Genomic DNA, 15,612 nt, shown 5'->3' with positions numbered 1-15,612 from the left:
GCTACCCCACAGTTCGAGCTTGTACCCTTCTTGTATTCAGTCCGATCAGCTTGCAATAAAATAAATTATTTCATTTTTATTTTAATTTTAGTCTTTTATTTTCGTTATCTATCTTTATTTCAATTCTATTACGATGAATTCTTGAGATCCACATTATATAAATATAAAACGATACTACTTATAATCTATAGTCTCGAGATTGTTGAGGAACCGATTCATACATCAACAAGAACATCGACTATTTTTAATTATATAATACAATTAGAATTATGGACAGAATATAGAGTATACTGATTGTATTTTGAATAGCAATCAATATATAATACCATAAATGTATGCAGTCTTTCTACATCAATTTAAAAATATCAACATTAATATGTTATTAACATATGAATTTATTTTATGTAGTCTTCTTTTGTATGTATGGCTCATTATATTATCAAATTTGTAAAATAATATCACATATCTATGTAATTTTTAAGATTATATGTGTTTACAAAATATTTAAAAGCTTGCGACAAAATTAATTTATGGTTCCTCCACAAGAAATAAAATACCTTGTCTACCTATAATATGATCTTACATGTATTCTAGTATCTCTAAGAAAAAATATAACAGCTAAAATGAAGTTTGAACAAACAAAAAAAAAAAAAAACAACGTAGATACTCATATTTTTTTAAAAAGTCTAACAACATATGTTGAAATGACAATTTTATCATATTAATATGTAGATATATATTCATTAATTTTTTTTTGTTTGTCGGTACAAATTGAACATGCAGCTTCCACTTTGAAGGTAGCGTGGAATTACCAACTAAGTTATGTGTTAAATACCACATTTTATTATTTTCTTTTAAATAGTCCATAAGTTTATACAGGCACAAAATATATTTTGTCCAATTTAAAACTAATAGACATAATAATATTAGTAAGCAATTAAATCATCAGCTATGAGTTAAGCTATTAATATTATTTCCGTTGATATCTTTGTTTTATATATATATATATATATATATATATATATATATATATATATATATATATATATATATTGTATCATTCCATTATACGATTATTTATATATCTATTTTTATAACTATTACCTTTAATTTATTTAAGAATGAAACATTAGACTCCCGCAGCAATGCGAGGACATTTATATACTCGTTCAATAGCTAAATGTTAGCAGCATAAGCAAAAAAGCTTCAAAATATTCATTATATAAGTACAAATTAACAAAATGCTATGAAGTTGGAGCAGGAAAAAAAATAAAAAAGAGAAAAAAAGCGAACCTAAATAAAACTAAATTAAAGTAAACAAATCAATTTTTTTAAGAGATTTGTAACTAATTAATCCACTTTAAACATGTGATTTTGGATCTAGCCTATGTTTGACAATTTTTAGGGATATAGCCAAATGGTTTATGTGGCAATAATTAAGGTCTTATTTGCCTTTATTTATTAATAAATTCGTCACTTTCTCTTTCCTATTTTTTTTTCAAATAATTTTTTTTCATCAAAACTTCAAAAATTTGTATCTTTCTCATACGAACTCGAAATTGAGTGATTTCAATTCATACAAATTTGTGGCGTCGAGATCTTCAAAAATAGACACATTGTGTTTGATAAAAATTATTTTTAATGCATCATATTTACATTTCCATTTTTTTTTATAATTTCAAAAAATTTCAGTTATTTCCATATTTAAGGTAGATTTTTCTACATCTATGGTATTAAACATTATTTTTCATCAAACACAATGGATCTATTTTTGAAGATCTCGGCGTCACGAATCCGTAGGATTTGGAATCACTCAATTTCGAGTTCATATGAGATAGATATGATTTTTTGAAGTTTTTATGTAAAAAAAGTGTAGGAAAAAAATAGGAGAGAGAAAATGATGAATTTATTAATAAATAAGGGTAAATAGAACCTTAATTATTGCCACATAATCGTGTTGGCTATTTCTCTAAAAGTGGTGAAACATAGTCTAAAAACAAATTTTATAGTTTCATTTTGGCTATTTCGCTACAATATCCTTTTTTTAATTCCTAAAAAAATCAATTAGTAGCATAAGCATAAAACAGTACAAATAAAAAACAAAAAGTGACCAAGCACGTCTTTCGCTATATACTTAAAACAAATAAAATCATAGCATAGCTATTTTTAATTGAATTATTTACAAGTGGCCGATTGATTAATTTCTCAATAAAAAGAAGGAAACTGGTCTGGTCCGTTATCAACCGCAGTATATATCACTATAAGGTCGGAGCAAATTAATAATATATTTTAGACCTAGCCAGGTTTATGCCTTGTCTCTAAGATTACATTAATATTGATTAGTTCTTATTCCATTCTTCTATGTTAATCTGTTTCTTTGCATGAATTGTGCAACATCATAATTAGTGAATTGTAAACTAGCGAATAGATTAAATATTTACCTTTCTATCTTTCAACTGGAGTTATATAATTCTAGTTTCATATACATAAAAATTTAAATATCTTTCACTTCTAACTTAATTAATATGTGTGTTTCTTTTTGTGGGTGACTTTATTGTTCTTCTTTGCAGCTAATAAGACCAGTCACAGCCTCAAGCTGTCGAACCCTCTCGCGCAGATCGTCAATGGTTTTATAAGCCTCCTGTAACAAAATAAAAAATAAAAAATCATTCCGACGAGACATATGATTATGTATATATATGTAATTCAATTAATGGAAATATTATTTTCATACATTGAGTTTGGTCACGAGTTTCCCCTCTTCTTCGTCTCTTCGTTTCCTTTCTTCATCGAGCATATCTATCAGTATCAATTGCTCTTTGTCCAGTTCTTGTAGCTTTTGCTCGACGATCTGAAGCTGACATGAATTGTTATGTTGGAACACTCTTTATTGATCGTGACACGCAATATTGATCTTAAATGCGCGTAACACACTTACATCGGCTTCAAGACTCTGGCCTCGCTCTTTTTCACATTTTATGTCATTCACCAAATTAACCACAATTCGCTGCACATCTTCGTTTCCCATCGGTCTGCATGACAAATTCAGATATGTAAGTTATTAAGGAATAAACCGTATCAAATAATGACTACCTTTTAAATTATAGCACGATTATTTGAATATTAAAGATATAGTCTAACTCATATCTATATTTACATAATATGACACAATGACACATGTGCTTCTCTTTATTTAAACTGTTATCTTAATTATCAGATCCTTAGACTAGAAGTTTAACGTAGAAAACCTAAAATGATTACGTGTCTAGGTCTCCCTTTTTTAGTTATATAAATTAATATATTTCAAATTATTTACGTGTATATTTTTATCGTAAAAATGTTTGAATAAGGACCAAAATGCCCACTTAAACAATAACATTCAACGACCATTTATTGTGTGTATCGTAATGTCACCTTTGCTCCGAAATGACATCTCTTTGGGACTGAGTAGTTGTTGATCTCGACCCTTCGCCGGAGCTACTTCCATCAGTTTTTTGAGGCACCGGTTGTTCCATCGGCTTTTTCTTTGAAGAAGTTCTTTTGGAAACATTACCAGCATAACCAACTTTCTGGCAATTGGAAGACCTAATAAAAAATTGAGACAAGAATTTAATTATTGGAGTGGCGAGATAATGCAAAAAAAAAAAAAAAAAAAAAAAAAAAAAAAAAGAGGAAAGAAAAAGGGATTGGAGATGCAAACCAATAGCTCTTTTGCATTGACACCAATCGTTGCTCGAGTCTAGAGAGCACCGTTGTACGCTCGAACCCTTGTTTATCATGAGCCGGCTCTACAAAATTAGCCTCCAATACACCTTGATTACAAGGCATCAAAGATGAAAAAAATGTTAGCTTGTCGATGATAAAAAAAAATGGTGGAGCAAATAAACGTGAAAAATCCAAGACGGAAAAAGTGACGAAACCCCTTTAGCACAACCCCGCTCATTCAGGTCACCAAAAACTCTAACCCAAAAGGGGAAAAAAACACGAGCAGAATAAAGTACCTATGACTCCACGTCCGCTACTTCCAGCGGCGTTCCAAACTCTCCAGAAAGGCTGACACATAAAAAAATTAAAAAAAAAAATAAAAAAAAAAAAAGCTCAGAGGAAACAGTAAATAATATCATAATTTTGTTTCGTGGCATTTAATTAAAACTAAATTAACCTTGATTAGACGATTCTTGTGATAGACGTTGAACCCTTGAACGTCGATGTGATAATGCGCGTCCTTCACAAATCCAACAGTCACGTCGGCGTAAATCTGTTTGAATGTAACATATTTAAGGTTAGTAATTATTGTTTTTTTTTTTTTACATGTATGAAATCTGATAAATAAAAAAATCTCGAGGATCATATTATTGTTTACACTTGAGTCCTTAGTCACGATGCCGTCTAGCATAGGCCTGTACGTCATTTTCTTGGTCAACATCATGTCGTCTTCAACGCTGTGATGCTCAATCTCTTTTCCCCGGAGAATCATCCTGAACGTCGGCGGAAGCCTGAGATAGAGAATCGACGCATAGCTCTGCGACAAAAAATAGAATAAAATAAATATATTTAATAAAAGAAGAGAAATTGTTATAAGTTGTAACTAATCATATGACAATCCTCTATTAAATTATAGGCTAATTATTTAAATATAAAAGAAATAGCCCAATTAATGTCTACGTCTCCGTAATATGACATATGTTTTTTTTTATTTGAACTATTTTCTTAATTTTTAGATAGTTTGATAAAAAAAAAATTAACGTAAAGAGTTTAAATAACTAATATGACTAACTCTCCCTTAAAAAATATCATAAATGATTAAATTTAATCTACTATTCAAAATTTACGTACCCTGAAGGAATGGCGGTAAGTTAAGTAGTGCCTAGAGTTGGGATATTGATTTGCCATTTGAATCTTCGTCTCGTCTCGGTTGACTCCTCTGATTTGAATGTCCTATTACGTCATTTAAGAATCAGTGTATTCAATTCATCAATCATCATCATTAAAACGATTATTTAATTATTAAGAAAAAAGTGCTCACAAAGGGATCAGCATCGAAATCAAGTTCGAGTAGTCCTTGATCGTCTTCCCAGAGATTGTAAATAATTACGCGCGTACCATGGTCTTTCACAAAATTAAACTGCAAATATATGATCATCATTTTAAAAATCAGAGAGAGAATGAGAGAGTTACTTTTATTAGAAAATACAAAATAATAGAATAAAATATGAAAAAAAAACCTGCTGAAGAAGATGTTCTTCATTGAAATAAGGAGACCACTCAACGATGGTCCCTAAATTTCTGCTCCAATTGTCCACGTAATTAGGAGAAGCAATCATCTTCCACCCTTGTTCGATTTTCTCATAGTCGACCTATATGGATGAATAAATAAAATCATATAGATCACCTATTTGGCTATATTTATTTTCACGTTTTAACACATTTTCCAAAAAGAAAAGAAATTAAAAATATATAAGAACACACATGTGTTTTTATTTTTTGCTCAAAACACATATGCGTTCGTTGTTGTTAAGTACATACCATAGGAACGACAATGTCTTCCTTCCCGGTGCTCCTCAGGAACGTATAAGATAACATTCCAATCGTCTGAGTTGCCCTAATTTTTATTATCACACAATTACCCACTCATTAATTAAAGAGTGAAGATGGTATATTTGAAAAACTGAAACTAAAAAAGAAGGTAAGTAGTAGTAATAATAATAATAATAATCAACCTGGTGTTGCTATTCCCTTGGCATCGCGAAAATACAATGGCATCTGCTCCTAGACGCATAGTGCTCGTCTTGAATCCATTTCCATCTGATATCAAATTTTTATTGTTTAATTTATTGATTTCATTATTCTGCTTAAACAACAAGAGGGATAGTTGAGTTTAATGAAGCTGAATAAATTTTACGTACATTGACCAATAGTGTTTGCTTGTTTGCTTTTGGAGGAATATCCAAGTGACATGCAATTCCTCATTTTTTCAGGTGTCATTCCTCCTCCATCATCTGTACAATATCATTAACTCAAAAGGTTTTTGATAATACTCACTCCCATGTACATGTATATACTCCATAATATATATATATATATATATATATATATATATGTATATATATACCTTCGACAAGCAACATATTGGAGCCATTTTTTTCATTCTTTAGCATGTCTACGTTAACATATGTAGCTCCGTTGCATATCTGATCATAGGTACGTGCATAATATATTCATTAATAATCAATATCACCAAATTGGGCATATATATCTATATACATACTGGGAAGGAAGAGAGGTCATAGAATTACAAAATACCTCATCGACGGAGTTGTCTAAAAGCTCAGCAAAGGCTGCAAACAGAAAAACCGAGGACTTAAGTAATAATTAATCTGAATTTTAGTTATCATCATACAAGAAGATGAATGACTAGTTATTATTTTATATTAACATATTGATTTTCTTACCTCCAAGAGCCCACTTATGACTGGTTGCATTGGAATGTAGAAACTTAGGATGAACTCTAACATGGTCCATCCCAACTGCAATATATAATCAAATCATATCAAGAAACATACATCTATGTAATTAACATGAAATAACTGTATTGTTTCCCCTACTTAAATAATAATATTATCTGATTAGAGGTTCATCAACGGGCTAATTAATTAATTAACTAGAAATTATGATAATGCTTACAAACATCAAGATATATTTGATCGAAGCTATTTAAGAACATCTTGAGACGAGAAATAAAAATATATACAATTAATATCAAGAAAGCAGTTAAGAAGCTCTTGAGAAGCAATTAAACTGTATTGTGCTAAATAAATAAATAGAAAATATATTATTTTTACGCACCAGAAGAAAAACCGACATTGATGACGTCACCAGGATTGGCTTCGAAATCCCCAGCCTTCCAAAACTGGCGGCAACCAGTCCTCCTCGCCTGCGTTGGAACGTACATCGCGAGAGGCTCCGGGCACTCGATCTCCACCTCCGGAGATTGCGAAAACCCTAAACTACCCTGGGCGCTCAATCTCGCCTTCTTCGGAGCCGATTCTCCTTCGTCACCGTCGGTTCGGATCATCTGGATCGGACTCGGAAAAAGAATCCTGGCTTGGTCCGTCGGTTCTAGGGTTTCATGCTTGACCGACACGGTTGATGAATAGTCCATTGAAAGAACAGTGCGCTAGATAGGGTTTTGAAAATTCTTCGGCTTGGGACGTAAATTCTGTGCGAAGCTTAGAGGACGAATTCGAGGAAGAAGAAGTGGCGCGAGTTCTGTATAGTTATTATAATGGCTTATTAGTTCTATTAATATTAGTATTTATGATGAGTGAAGAAAGATGAGAAGTTATGGGGCGAAAATAGACTGATATTATGATCTAGGGCTTTGTTTGTTCCCTTTTATTTTCCAATTGGTGGTATTTAACCGCCTCTTGGGTATCCCTTCCGATTTCCCAATTCAGGTTTTCTAATTTCTCTTTCAGAATACTCTCTCGAAAACTACAATAAGTTCTTTTAATTTTAATTTGACAATACGCCTTTTTGTTTTTTTAATTTTAATTATATATATATATATATATATATATATATATATATATATATATTTTTTGTTAAGGGTAACTTTTCTACCAGAGTTATTTTTTAATTTTTTTTTAGGGTGGAGCCCACCTCTTTTAAAATTTTAACTCAAGTATTCATTCATTTAAACAAATAACCCATTTTGACTGCGTTTGATTGAGATTAAAAAGTTTTGTTTTTCATTTTATAATAAACTAAACTGTTTATCTGGTGTTTGGAAAAACTTTTTTAAAAAAATATATCAAAAGCGATTTTAGATTTTGTACAGGAGTTGGAAAAGCTAGGATTCCTAGCTTTTGAAAAAACTGTTTTTAAGAATATGTTTATTTTAGTCTTTTTAATATAATATATTTATTTTACCAAACGCTAAATCAACTTTTGTTATCAGCAACAACTGTTTTATAAACAATTTACCAAACACCTGTCAGTTTGAAAAAAAACAGTTTTTTTTCAAAAAATAAATCTAAAAACACTTTTTTTTTAAAACAGAGTTATGCCAAACGAAATACCCAAACGTTTTCAGATTTCTCTATTTTTCCTTTCCAATTTCTCTCTCTATATCTATATATATATGTATCAGTTTAAACGCGAGTTTATTCATCTTCATCTTCCTCGTCAAATCACATCATCTTGACCCGATGTCTGTCGCCAACTCTTCTTCACCTCTTTGCTCTGCATATCTTGTATTTTCAATAGAGAAACACTAATTTTTGCTGAAAATCAAAGTGTAAAGTGTAGAAACATTGCACAGCTTGCGGCTATATTTTCAGGATGACGAGGCGTGATTTTTAATCTTCTCCGAGGAATCCGGATAGGTTCGCCGGAGCATACTCGGCTGTTGCTGATGTTGGAATTGATCTAGGGTTTAAGAAAAAGTTTAACGCTTCAGGTAAGCGGCGAAAATTAAAAAATTTCTTTTGACAAGTAAAACGATTTTACTAACCTAGACAAAGACCAAGTACACGTAAATAAAAACTATTATGAGCATTATAAATTTACTAACCTTTTTAGAAGCTTGAACGTTGAGAAGCTTTTGGAAGGTTGCAACGTTCGTCTCCCCTCGCAGCACGTCTCTCTTCTTTCCTCGACAACACGAGCAACCACGATAGTTTCTATCACAAGAATCACACGAGAGAAAAGGAATTAGTGAGTGGGCACTTTTAAACACGACGACTCAAGAACAAGTCTTAGAGTCGAAGAGCTAAAACACTAGGTCAAATGTGGACCTAGGTGCCAAAACAAAAACTGAAAATAACTAGAGAGAGACACTACCAGAAATTTGGCCTCTAACTACTGCCGAACGCTGTAGTCATTTTAAATCCACTACAGTTCACTGACTGTCATCTATTGCACTGGAGTCTTATCTCTTTGATTATGACTCCAGTGTTTGGCCGTAGTGTATCTGTTTTATAAGACTGTAGTTAAAATATATAACTACATTGTTTAGATGTAGTCTTACTAGTGGCATCTATAAATACTACAACGTTATGCTGTAGTTATATAGAACTCAATTACATAAGATAAAAAAAACTACAGTTTTAAAAAGTAGTCTTAATTGAGTCAATTAGACAAATTACGGCGTTTTTGTGGCATCTATTGCACTGGAGTCTTATCTTTTTGCCTATGACCACAGTGTTTTCTGTTGAAGACTACATTTTTATAATGTAGTTGTTCAAATTTTGAGTCAATAAACACTACAGCTTTAAAGAGTAGTTATAATTAATTGAGTTGGACAGACTACGGCGTTTTTGTGGCATCTATTGCACTGGAGTCTTATCTCTTTGTCTATGACTTCAGTCTTTTTTTGTTGAAGACTACATCTTTTAGGTGTAGTTTATATCCATGAAATTCTATTTTAACAATATAGACTACATCTTATTTATGTAGAGCTATTTTTTAAATAAAAATATATATTTAAATAAATATAAAATAAAATACATTTAGATTAAACACAATAATAATATCCAAAAAATCTCATATTTCATTAAATCAATTGTACCTAATGAGTTCTATACATATAATATTCTAACAACTAGGATTGAGGCAATAGACATGGTAGCTTTTCAGGGAAAAAAAGAACAATATAGCTTTTCATGAATGTGAGCTACAAGTAAAGTTTCAACCATCAATACTTGAGTTGATGTAAACAAAGCAAATATAAGAAACTTACTAACAGTTAACCAATACTAAACTAATTAAAAGAGAGTAGTATCTAATCAACCCTTACAGCCAGATCAACAAAGTAAAATCATCGTTGTGCAGAAGATAATAGACTTCCTCACTGCATGCGTCAAAGGACCAAATCTGCTCCACTTCTTCAGGCCTTCTCTGCAATAAATGGATATAATGCAACCATATTACAGTTATCGTTCTTTTCCCTGCACTTTTTCACCTACAAATAAACTTAGCTAACTAATCTATATTATACTTTTAATTAATAATCCAAAGAAACAAACACAATACCACCATCAGATCAAAACTCGCATAAAAACGAGATAAGAGAGACAGTCATGAAAATAAATAGATTCATATGGAGCTTTAATGTAATGACACTAGAACTTTAATATCTGTTTATGACAATCATAAACAAATTTTCCTTTCTAAATTATTAAATTGCATTGCTCCTCTTGCAATCTGATGTGTTTGAATTAATCTACACCAAACTCTATAAAGATTTTACATTTAGTTATGACATTAGAACTTAACCTCAATTTTCAATAATAATATATTTTTGAATCAAATCATATAGCTCATCGAGAAATTCAAAATTCGATATCCCTTCATAAGAAAAGTGAACACGAGGGAATCGAATCGTTACCTCAGGGGTGTCCTTCTTGGCAGCGACAGTCTTCTTCTTCCTCCCGATATCGACACCGTAGTGTTGGAGGTACCATTGCTTGAACGGAGCAGCGTCGACTTAGACGATAGCACCTTTCACGAGAGTCTGAGTTCGGACAACTGAAATCAGTAACATCGATCATTCATTTTGTTCGAGAGCTCCCAATTTACCAAGATGGAATCATGTTACTGGACAGTACTAGCTCTCAATACATGGAGTAATTGAAACACAAATCACGCAAGGTTTAAAGCCAATGAAATGAAAGAATCTGAAACCTATAGAGCTAAACAAAACTAGCATGTTTCATTTTAAAAAAAAAAACAAATTTCATCTTCGCATTAAACACTCTCCGATCCTAGCTTTACTTAGGTAACGATTAAGATAAAACTACCAAAGCTTATGCATATTACCCGCAATTACGTTCCGGATTGATAACATAATCGGTGTTAGGCCCGTATAGCCGAACTGTTACAGCCACATCATTTCCATTCTCTTCCTCCACATAACTTTCAACACTGCAGCAAATTAAACTCCTAATGATAACAAAGAGCTTCATTGATTTTGTCTTGTTCTATCTCTTTCAACGATTGGCTTACCAAATCAAAGTAAAAAAAAATAACCCAAAATCCACACCAACAAAACAAAGAATCTCAATCACCAAACCCTAACTCTTCAAAATCAACACTTAAAGATCTCAACAACAAGCAGATAGTCAAGAGAGAAAGGTAATAAGACTAACCAGAGTAGGTTTAAACTGCTTCAATCTCTGCAACTTTGGAGATGAGAGATGAGATTGGGTGAGGAGTGAGGGAGATTGTCGCAGGAGAGACAGATGACGAGATTTTTGGGGGAGCAGCGACCTGGTTCGCTGAGTGACCTTGTTGGTCGCAGTTGAGTGTACACATCAACGTTAACGACTTTTCCATAAACAACACAGCAACTGAGTAACATATTAAAGAAAAATAAAATTTCAAAACTTACTCCACGTGTGGTGGTCTTTGATCCTACCTTAGAAGTTGCTTTCCTGATTTGTATTACTAAGTTCTAATCCTCCTATTGTTTGCTAGTTTCATTGAGTTATATATCACAACAGATTGCTAAAACCAATCAATTTAATAATCAAAATTAAGTTCTAATTAGATAAAGAAATAAACAGAACATGCTAATTGGAATATATATATATATATATATATATATATATATATATATACATAAAAAGTATTCAAAACTTGGTATTAGTCCATTAGCATTCAAAACTAAAAATTGCTAATAAAAAGGCTATACAGTTTTGTCAAGATTGAGTAAATACATAGTCAATAACAGAAATATATAAATCAGTCAATAGTGCAGAAACTAATCAAAGTTACCACCATAGTCCAGATATGGGATTCAGTGTCAAGTACATAGTTTTGCATCAAAATGACAGTAATGTTATTCTTTCATGGATGCTCTAGATCAATCTGTAACACCGACGGAGACACATAGACGATAAGTCAAGAGAAAGAACGCATAAACTAATCAAACTTACCACCATAGTCCAGATATGAGATTCGGTGTCAAGTACACAGTTTTGCATCAAAATGACAGTATTGCTATTCTTCCGTGGATGCTCAAGATCACTCTGTATCACCGACGGAGACAAATAAATAATAATTCAAGAGAAACAACAAAGAAATTTCTTCAATACACTTTGCTCTCTGAAGGGGTTTATCACAAACTCATTCAAAACTAAGGTTGAGGCTTTTGCAGTTTTGCTCAATTTGTGTAAAGAAGACGAAAAGAAAAATAGAATATAAGATCATTACACGATAAGTTTCCAACTCTGTTTTGAATATCCACAGACAGACTAAACCCAATTTAACTTATTACCTTCAGAGACTCATTCAAAAGCCTTGTCAAAACTTGATGGAAATGAAACCTCAGAAGGGGTTTATCACAAACTCATTCAAAACTAAGGGACAAAAAGAAAGAATGACAGAAACAAATGAGAATTCATCATGTTATTAAAAAAGCAATATAGCACTAGCTCAAGGAAAATGGCAGTTTAGCTGAGCTTGCATGCATATCTATATCCATCTATCTATTTACACAGTGTATTGATGCACTAAACAGTCTGACTAGTTAAGGCTAAAGGTCGAACATAAGCATCTCCTTTCGGCAGATCAGAAATCAAAACATGAAAACTAATTTACCCTCCATTTGTTTTTTTTAAGACCTTTATTACATTTAGGTGTTGGTGGCCCTGGTGTAGATCTGCTGACTCGCATGAGCTGCGACCATTCTAATCAAACCCTTTGCCATCAGATCCTTGATAGCTCTGCGTGCCAGTGATCCACTAATCTGAAAGAAAAAATTATAATCAACACAATGTAAGACTAGAAGCAGTATTTAAAGGAAAATTCAAATTTGTTGCTCAAAAATTCTGCAAAACAAGAATTTCCTTTCTCCAATTACACTTGGGGGCCAATGTCAAACTGCCCCAAATTCATAATTAAAAAAAAACAGATCATAATTCCATCAGAATGCAATTCAAGATCTTAGGGTATGTTTGGTTGAAAAAGAAAAGTGGAATATGAATGAGAATGTGAATGAGAATGGTAATAGAATGAGAATGAAAAGCTAGTCTGGTGTTTGGTAATTATTTTTAATCAATTAAAAATAAGAATGGAATGAGATGGTAATTGACAAAAATAACACGACTTTATCGTCCCCAAAGTTCAAAGGCCCTCTGCTTCGAATGTCTGCAAGCCACAAAACCCCTCGCCGGACAATTCACTGCCGCCACAGCCCCTGCCGACTCCTCGCCGTGACAGCGAACCCCTCCGGCAGCCTGACACGACCTGCCCATCCCCAACCCTCTTCTCACCAAAATTCCCGGTATCGCCGCACGAACTTCTCCGCGAAGCCTCTGCACGATGAGCTGGAAGGCCGTAGCAGACGCAACACGAACACGCCGTTGGCCTTCGCCCACTCCACGAAGCATACAGAGCTCGGATAGTTTCAGGATTTGTATGACGTGTAACAAGTGAAAAAACATACCCTTAGTCTGTCAGAATGAATCGAGGGAGTGACGAGCTTGAACTTGGGAACCTCGACGAGAAGCTTGTCATAGGTCGCTTGGTCAAAGAGAACCGTGTTGTTCACCTTTTCCTTTTGCTTTCCCTTGCTCCACTTCTGCAAACCCAAACCCACACAGTTAACAAGTGACCCAAAATTAATATCTTACCTCTATTCCACCGAGTTCTTTGATTTTTAACCTAGCTCTAAAGAAAACAAGAGAGTTTTCAAGCTAGAGAGAATTCAGGAACCCTAAGTCAAAGAATTTCAGATCAAGAACAACAACAAACCGAGCCCAATCTAACCCATATACCACAAAAAATCACAGAGCAAGCAAGAGAAATCCAAAACCCCTAATTTCTAAACCTAAATCGAACTAAAAGAAAGAAGAAATTTTCAAATAGAAACTCCTACCTCTTATTAATGAACGAACCACGGACTCTTTGTCTCTCCTTAACCAGAAATCCGCGCTCAAGACCTTGTAAAGAAATGAAACGGAGCCATAGACTAAGATTAGACGCGATTCAACTAAAGAAACGAAGATGAACGAAGGAAAAAGAAAGACGAAGAACAGAGGAAGGACAAGATCTCACCAACACAAGTCCGGCGACGCTCAACCCTCACTTACTCGCTCGCTCTCTCTAGCTCTCACTCTCGGAATCTCTCTGGCTCGCTCCCTCTAGCTCTCTTTCTTTTTCTTTTTTTTCTTTTTGATGTTTTTACGGTGAAGTAAAGAAAATAAAGAAAATATTCAATTTGTCTAAGTGAATATAGTGTTGTTTCTATACTTAGTCAAATTTGAAGATTTCATACATTGTCTTAAACAAAATTATTAGTGGGAAATTTCCCTCCACACTTAAATAGTAAAATTTTGTTAATTTTTTTATATTTTAAGTATTACAACTCCATCTTTACCTTTGACTGTAGTGTAAATGTGCCAAAATTTTGTGGGAAATTTCCCTCCATTTTAAAATGGTGAAATTTTGATCATTTTTAATTTTTTTAGTAAAACCACTACTTTTTTATATAAGCTGTAGAGAAAAGTAGACCATTATCTACAGTTTTATATTCGACTAGAGTCTAATATAGACCAAAAAAAAGGTGACCGTAGTCTGTATTCAAAGACTCCATTAAAAGACTAAACTGAAGTTAAAAAAAAAACTGTAGTTGTATCCCATATTTCTGGTAGTGCGGGAGAGAGGATTGGCCACAAGGTCTAGAGAGAGAAGCTCTCAATCTCTAATTTATGTGGAATGAATGAAATGTGAAGAATGAGGCCCCTATTTATAGGAGAGGTTTTACCTTCAATAAGGTAGTTTCCTCTTCTATAGAGTATCACATATTCATGAGCAAATATTGCCTTATTCCTTCATCAGTCACACGGCCAAGGGAGCCTTCTAGAATGCTTGGATTTGTTTCCTCTTTTGTTCTCTTGCCTTGCCTTGACTCTACTTGGCCGAATTCCCTTAGTCCCCTTAGAGGAGATTTGTTTCCTCTTTTTCTTTTGGCAAGTATCTTCATACATTTATGCACAAAATAATCTCCCTTTCTTTCTTTGTGTTGGGCGGCCAAATACTCTCTAGAAAGAGCTTCTAGAAGCTTCTTCATTTGTTCATGACAACATGAGAAAGACCCATTAAGAATTTTCAATAAAATTCGTATGAAATGAAATTAATCCACAAGGCCCAATTAAATCAATTTTGGCCGAGTGGTCTTAAGTCATCAAATGACCTTGTCAAAAAATTTATTGACATTCATTTCATCCTATGTCCAAAAAGACAAAAATACCCTTTTGACAATTTTCGTAAAACTTGTCTCGTTCTTGTTTTGACTTAGCTTCTAGTTTAACTATTCCTACTCGATGTGATTTATGACAGTGACCTCGTGGATCCAAATGAACAAAGCTTGAGCTAAATGTTGTCAATGGTGCCCACAAGAAGAGTAGTAGTGTCTATTTGTGTACATTTGATGTAATATAGTCTCATGAAGACTCTTGCTTCTAATTGCTTATTCATTAATAAAAAGTTGAAACGTTCATTCAATCTTCCTTGTCTGAAGCTTTATGATAAAACCTTAGTCTTTTAGTCCATAAACAAACTAAACAACTTACGAAGAGACAAATGTAGATTTGTATGAACAAACTC

At 33.0% G+C, this 15,612-nt stretch overlaps 1 protein-coding gene and 1 long non-coding RNA gene across 2 annotated transcripts; both read right to left on the bottom strand.

Annotated features, from left to right (window-relative positions):
• Positions 1-2,551: 2,551 nt before the first annotated feature.
• Positions 2,552-6,928, bottom strand: LOC149397635 (protein MICRORCHIDIA 7-like). The gene is made up of 18 exons (XM_089614297.1): positions 6,847-6,928; positions 6,453-6,527; positions 6,304-6,338; positions 6,113-6,191; positions 5,907-5,999; positions 5,721-5,805; positions 5,527-5,602; positions 5,226-5,357; positions 5,027-5,125; positions 4,837-4,938; positions 4,364-4,522; positions 4,163-4,258; positions 4,002-4,053; positions 3,701-3,812; positions 3,415-3,585; positions 2,939-3,032; positions 2,735-2,857; positions 2,552-2,641 (listed from the first exon to the last, which is right to left on the bottom strand). The coding sequence occupies exons 2-18, from the start codon at positions 6,520-6,522 to the stop codon at positions 2,552-2,554; spliced, it is 1,668 nt and encodes a 555-aa protein (XP_089470423.1). The 5' UTR covers positions 6,523-6,527; positions 6,847-6,928.
• A 5,414-nt stretch (positions 6,929-12,342) lies between these two features.
• Positions 12,343-14,224, bottom strand: LOC149397634 (uncharacterized). Its single transcript, XR_016297084.1, has 4 exons — positions 14,062-14,224; positions 13,883-13,946; positions 13,112-13,585; positions 12,343-12,751 (listed from the first exon to the last, which is right to left on the bottom strand). It is a non-coding gene; the product is annotated as an uncharacterized LOC149397634 (long non-coding RNA).
• Between the last annotated feature and the right edge of the window lie 1,388 nt (positions 14,225-15,612).

The sequence above is a fragment of the Urtica dioica genome, chromosome 5, assembly GCF_054948205.1.
Source record: "Urtica dioica subsp. dioica isolate 48M chromosome 5, U.dioica_male_clone48M_v1_H2, whole genome shotgun sequence".
In the NCBI taxonomy this organism is placed as follows: domain Eukaryota; kingdom Viridiplantae; phylum Streptophyta; class Magnoliopsida; order Rosales; family Urticaceae; genus Urtica; species Urtica dioica.
Note: the sequence above shows the minus strand (reverse complement) of the source record. Positions and strands in the feature narration are given on the sequence as shown.

What these genes read in the sequence shown, in the direction of transcription:
- LOC149397635 (XM_089614297.1), bottom strand. Translation starts at nt 6,522, where the DNA reads ATGGACCATGTTAGAGTTCATCCTAAGTTTCTACATTCCAATGCAACC. An exon ending in TCGTGACTAAGGACTCAAGT is followed by an intron (nt 4,259 to 4,363) that starts GTAAACAATAAT and finishes ACATTCAAACAG; the next exon opens with ATTTACGCCGACGTGACTGT. An exon ending in AACTCGTGACCAAACTCAAT is followed by an intron (nt 2,642 to 2,734) that starts GTATGAAAATAA and finishes ATTTTGTTACAG; the next exon opens with GAGGCTTATAAAACCATTGA.